The sequence below is a fragment of the Lucilia cuprina genome, chromosome 4, assembly GCF_022045245.1.
Source record: "Lucilia cuprina isolate Lc7/37 chromosome 4, ASM2204524v1, whole genome shotgun sequence".
NCBI classification, from domain to species: Eukaryota; Metazoa; Arthropoda; class Insecta; order Diptera; family Calliphoridae; genus Lucilia; species Lucilia cuprina.
Genome location: NC_060952.1, coordinates 80,383,326 through 80,389,261, shown reverse-complemented (window position 1 = coordinate 80,389,261; position 5,936 = coordinate 80,383,326). Strand labels below are relative to the sequence as shown.

The 5,936-nt window shown below is 27.3% G+C and overlaps 1 protein-coding gene across 2 annotated transcripts in view; it reads left to right on the top strand.

Moving 5' to 3' along the window:
* The window catches only part of LOC111677800 (protein sidekick-2-like), a 220,715-nt gene that overhangs the window by 197,149 nt on the left and 17,630 nt on the right, over positions 1-5,936 (top strand). For both annotated transcript variants that reach the window (XM_046948556.1, XM_046948557.1), the window contains exon 6: positions 2,297-2,457. In XM_046948556.1, coding sequence (XP_046804512.1) covers positions 2,297-2,457 — 161 coding nt within the window. The remainder of the gene's footprint in view (positions 1-2,296; positions 2,458-5,936) is intronic.

Sequence of the window (5,936 nt, the reverse complement as noted above, 5' to 3'; positions counted from 1 at the left end):
ATTTTTTTCTGTCTACATTACAAATGAAATAAAATTAGTTAATGTTTTTATGAAAAAATTGTCAATTCAGTAATCAAGCAATTGTTGTAAGTATTAATTTTGTGACATCTATGTATGTATTGCCTTCTTAGACTCCTTATTTTTAATGACATCCTGAAGTCCTTATTTGTAATGACTTTCTGAAGTCCTTATTTGTAATGACTTCCCGAAGTGCCTTTTTATAATGACTTCTTGAAGTCCTTATTTTTAATGATTTCTTGAAGTCATTATTTGTAATGACTTCCTGAAGTCCCTATTTATAATGACTTCTTGAAGTCCTTATTTATAATGACTTCTTGAAGTCCCTATTTATAATGACTTCTTGAAGTTCCTATTTATAATGACTTCTTGAAGTCCCTATTTGTAATGACTTCTATAAGTCCCTATTTGTAAGCGAGCGTGGTAAGTACTTCTTTAACTCCCTATTTGTAAGCGAGCGTAGAAGTACTTGCCTCCAATGACATCACCGTGTTAAAATAATGACTCTAAATGCTAATGAAGAAGTAGTGCAAATAGGTTTTTTTAGCTTTTTAACTCATTACTTTTCAATGTAAGTTTTTCCTGGGTAAGACAAATAAAAATTTGTTTAAATAAAAAATAAAGAAAATTAAAACATGTTAATTGAAAATAAACTACCGATAATTTTTTCTGTGTAGTAAAGTTGTAAATAATTTTCACATGTTTTTGAAGTATTTTATTTTAATTAAAAGTTTTATAAATATTAAAAAAATACTACAATATAATTTCAAAGTTTCGAAAAGAAGAAAATTGTTTTTAAATAAAATAAAAGACAAAAGGAATTGATGAAGCAGTAACTGCAAAATAAGTATTCAGTTTTATGGAATTTTAAATGACCTTTACCTAGTTAATTTTTATTAAACTAAGGAACTTTTAAGTGCTATTAATTATATTATAGTACAAAAACATATGAGAACTTTACAGCGTAATAATAATGAATCAAGCATAATAATCAGGAAACGTTTGTGAAAATATTCTGCTCTTTTCTAAGTTGACCGGGGCATCTGGTAAATGTACTAACTACTTGTTAAGAAACATATAATAATCTGCCAGATTGTATTTTGTCACATTTATGATTGGAAGTTGGAAGTTGGACGAGGGCAGTAAAATTCTGAAGCACTTCCTTTGCTACTGTCAGGCATTCGTCAAAGTTAGATTCAAGTTTCTGGGAAGTGATGTGTTTTTGGAAATAACACTCACACTTATTGAAAATTTTTTACGAATTACGTCCAGGAATTATGAACCGCTCGAAAAAAAACATTACGGTAATATTCTGCATATAAATGTAATATATATGTCAAAGTTTGGATAAATATCTTACTTAGGTAATGAGTTATGGACCTGTAAGTGATTTTTGGGAAGGGACTTTATATGGGAGCTATAAACAATTGTGGACCGATGGAAATTTTTTCCCTTTTATGATTTCTATAAACATAAAATTTTAATTTGTAAAATTTTGAAAAGATATCGACATTCTACAGAAGTTGTTAATAACTTCTAAATACATTTACCGGGAGGTATATGAAATTGTGAACCGATTTTTCCGATTTTTAAAGTTTTTGGTTTTGGAGGCAAAGGTTATATCTCTGACAAAATTCATCAATTTATCTGCAGTAGTTTTTGAAAAAAAGTACAAACAAATATGTGGGGTTGTCTTAAATTTTTACTTACAACTCTGAAGCTATTTTACAGGTCTTGCTTATTTTTAATAACAAACTGCTTAAGATAACAGTAAATGTTTTGAATGAATTTTATGGTGTTCCATTGCTTCGTTTCATACAGACAGTCAGACAGACATATCTAGATCGACTCAGAATTTCATACGGATCAATAATATACATATATACTTTGTTGGGTTCTTAGATGAATATTTTTCAGTGTTACCAACAGAATGATAAACTTCTATATACCCTCTATTACTACTTATGATGGTGGAGGGTATAAAAGCTTTCATATATACATATTGAAAGAAAGTCATTACTACAGTACTTAAACGTAATGCAGACGGTAAGTAGTTGTCATTGAAATGAATTTCTCTAATGCACTGCAGTAAATATTTTAAAATGGTCTATTTTAAAGTATATTCACCATAATTCTTAGGCACATACATAAGTACATACAAAAATAACTAAATTAAGTTTTCTCCCAGATTTTAAACCAAACAATTGTACAAAAAAAAAACAACTTTATATAAAAAGTTTAAACTTTTTCTTCTTTTGTTTTTATTATTCCATTACAGAGCCGTTTTTATTGCAGACCAAAGATTTTTGGCTTTAAAACAACCCGATAAATTTTGGACATTACAAATAAAATATGTGCAGGCTCGTGATGCTGGTGCATATGAATGCCAAGTGTCAACAGAACCAAAAGTTAGCGCTCGAGTGCATTTACAAGTTGTTGGTAAGTTATTTAGATTTTGTTTTGGTATTTTCTTTTTTTCTGTGTTTTTTAGTCAATGAAAACTTTTTGTTTTTCTGGGAAACTACCAAATAACATAAACCATATTTTTCCAGAAAAACAACTCAAAAAATGTCCACTTTTTACAACTTAAAATGTATAACTATCTTTGTGCTGTTTTATACAATTAACACTTATTTTTCTTGAATTTTTTTTTATAACTTTATATTGCAAGCAAAATGAAAATAATGGAATAATGGGCAAAAAAAAAATATAAGAATTTTTTTGATAAACTAGAAAATTGTAGGTCATAAAATATGTAAAAACTAAAACTTTAAGTAAAAGTATTTTTTGAATATTTTTTTCGCCTTGATGTTTATATATATTTGTATTCTGTGGCGTTAACTAGTACGGCTATTTTGTAGTTTCAATGATTTTAGTTTTATGCAGTGATTTTTCATTTTATGAAATTCGCTTTATTGATCTTTGATTTCGTATTTCTTACTATATAAGCATATAATACAATAAAGAATATTTATTTGAAATTTTGTTCATTTTTGAATTATATTCTTAACCACAAATTAAGTAATCAAAAACACATGTTACTATAAGGAATGAATATCAACAGAAATTCTTTACTTTCTTTCTTAGTACCTATTCCACTTTTCCTTTCTTACTGTTTTCAAGTATCTACTTATTTTCAAAATCAAATTTTAGTTAAAAGTGGTTTCAGTAAAAAAGAAAACAATTTTAATGGACACTTTTCTACAACTAAAAGTATAATGTTGTTATAACCAACAGCATTTCAACCACAATAGAGTCATATTTTTAACAAGAAAAGTTTGTTTTCTTGCTTGTGTTTGAAATTTATTTCCATTTTTATGTAGATTTTTAAGATCCTTTCATGTAGGACTTTTTTATGAATATGGCCATGTACTTTTTATGTTTGGTTTTAAAAACCAAATTTTAAGGGACACATTATTAAGAAGTTCAGCTCAAGTGTTCTATATAAATAAGGGTACTCTAAGAGGAATTATAATGGTAGAATGAGTAGAATGAGTAGAGGTTTGCATATGAAGATATACTTATATAGTTCAGTTGTAGTTATGTTCTAGTTCAGTTCTAGTTCCGTTCTAGTTCAGTGCTAGTTCAGTTCTAGTTCAGTTCTAGTTCAGTTCTAGTTCAGTTCTAGTTCAGTTCTAGTTCAGTTCTAGTTCAGTTCTAGTTCAGTTCTAGTTCAGTTCTAGTTCAGTTCTAGTTCAGTTCTAGTTCAGTTCTAGTTCAGTTCTAGTTCAGTTCTAGTTCAGTTCTAGTTCAGTTCTAGTTCAGTTCTAGTTCAGTTCTAGTTCAGTTCTGGTTCTGACTGCATGTACACTGCTTCAACAAACCTGTTTGTAAAAAGTCTTTAATTTTAAAGAAACACTTTAGAAACAACACTTTAAATTTTATTCTGCCTATGGTACTGCTTAACAAGTAATATATTTTTTGCTTGTTGTTTTCCTTAATTTATCCAAACATGAAAAATATTCTATAATATCCTGGAGTAAGGCAAGCAAATCGTTTCACTCACGCCATAAAATACAACTATTCTAGCTTTAACAATCGAAGACCCCCCTTTTTTCAATTACCAAAAGTAGTGGCTTTAAGGAAACAAACAGCCAAACGACCGAAACAACATGAACGGGGAAAAATCTCTTAAATATTCTATTGGCAAACGAATAAATGAGGCAGAACTAAACTAAATGTTATGTGATGTTTAACAAAATACAAAATAAAAATCGAAAAAAAAAAATGTTTATAAAAATATATGTATAAACCTAAAAACACACAAATTTATGTATATTGATATGTTCATATAATAACAACAAATCGAGTGAAAAGAAATCAACAGTAACAAAAGTAAGAATACATAGTATGAAGAGAAAAAATCTCAAATAGAAACAAAACTGATTGTTAGAAAACATTATCCTTTTTTATGTTACAAAATACAACTAATAGTACTAACAAATTCTAATACCACTACAAGATTGTATGTGTATTTTGCACACAAACATATCCCGTTGTTATGCCTGTATTTGTATCTATTTAAATGTTTGTTTTGCCCAATTTCACAAACTAAATGACGTAATAAATACAAATTATCTTTGAAGAAACTAAAATTCATGATATAAAATCTAAATAGAAATATACGTAAGAAATATCTCTGTATAAACTTTAATTTGTGTTTATTACAAATATATGTACATTTATATATGGAAAAAATATTTGGAAATTTTAATACATTTTGCTGTTGTTGTTAATATGGTTTAGATAAAAATGCAAAATTAGATATACATACATTCCTAGACATACTTGCCTTTAATGGTTTTCAGCACCTTAGGTGTTAAATGATAATGACTTTTTCGATTTGAGGACAAAATTGTAGATAAAAAGAAATCGAGGAAAAAGGAAAACGACTTAGAAATAGCAATTTGCAAAAAGTAAAATTACTGCAAATAATGACAGTAAAAAAATTTGTATCTACGCATGTGGAACAATACCCGCAATACCCGTAATAATAGTTGTGATTATTTACTAAAACGAACTGTCACATATACATACCGAAGAAATAATATATATAAATTATTTTTTTAAGGAACTAATATAAACAAATATTTAAATGAATATCTAATAAATTAAAAAGTTAAAATTAAAATCTTAGAAACAAAGAGAGTTTCCGAAATGAAATGCATGTTCTATATAAAGAGGTATAATTTTAAAAGCAAAGTTTGGTATAAATTTTTGTAACAACCAAATCATAAACTATATGTATATATACAAATAGTCAATACTTGTACCAAATTTATGTAGGCTACTATTTTATTTGCATATTTTGTGTTAAAGTGTATAAAATAAACACATACAAATCCATATGGATCAATAAATTTTATTAAAAATTCCAGAGTAGATTTTACTACAAATTAACATTTTATTACATTAATTTCATTAAGGCGTTTTATGTCATTTTAAAAATCCTAATAATTGTTTTCTTTTCGTTTCCATGTTAAATGTCATAAATAACTGTTTCTTCATGTGACCCTTAAACATTAAATAAATGAAAAAGCAAAATCATAGAATCTTCAAGTCTTATAAAAATCCTTTAACGTTAACTGCAATATAGACACATACTTTTTTTTTAAGTTTACAGTCACTCCGTAAAGGACTGTAAACAATTGTATTTCAGCATTTTTAGAATAATTTGGAGTAGATATTATACATTTTAAGCCTCTTGCTGACTAAAATGTTATTTTAAAATTTCATAAAAAGTGTATAAGAAGGATAACAGTAATATTTGAATAAGAATTCAAACTGAACCAGAACACAGTAGGGTAGCATAGAACTGAACTAGAACTGAACTGGAACTGAACTAGAACTGAACTAGAACTGAACTAGAACTGAACTAGAACTGAACTAGAACTGAACTACAACTGAACTAGAACTGA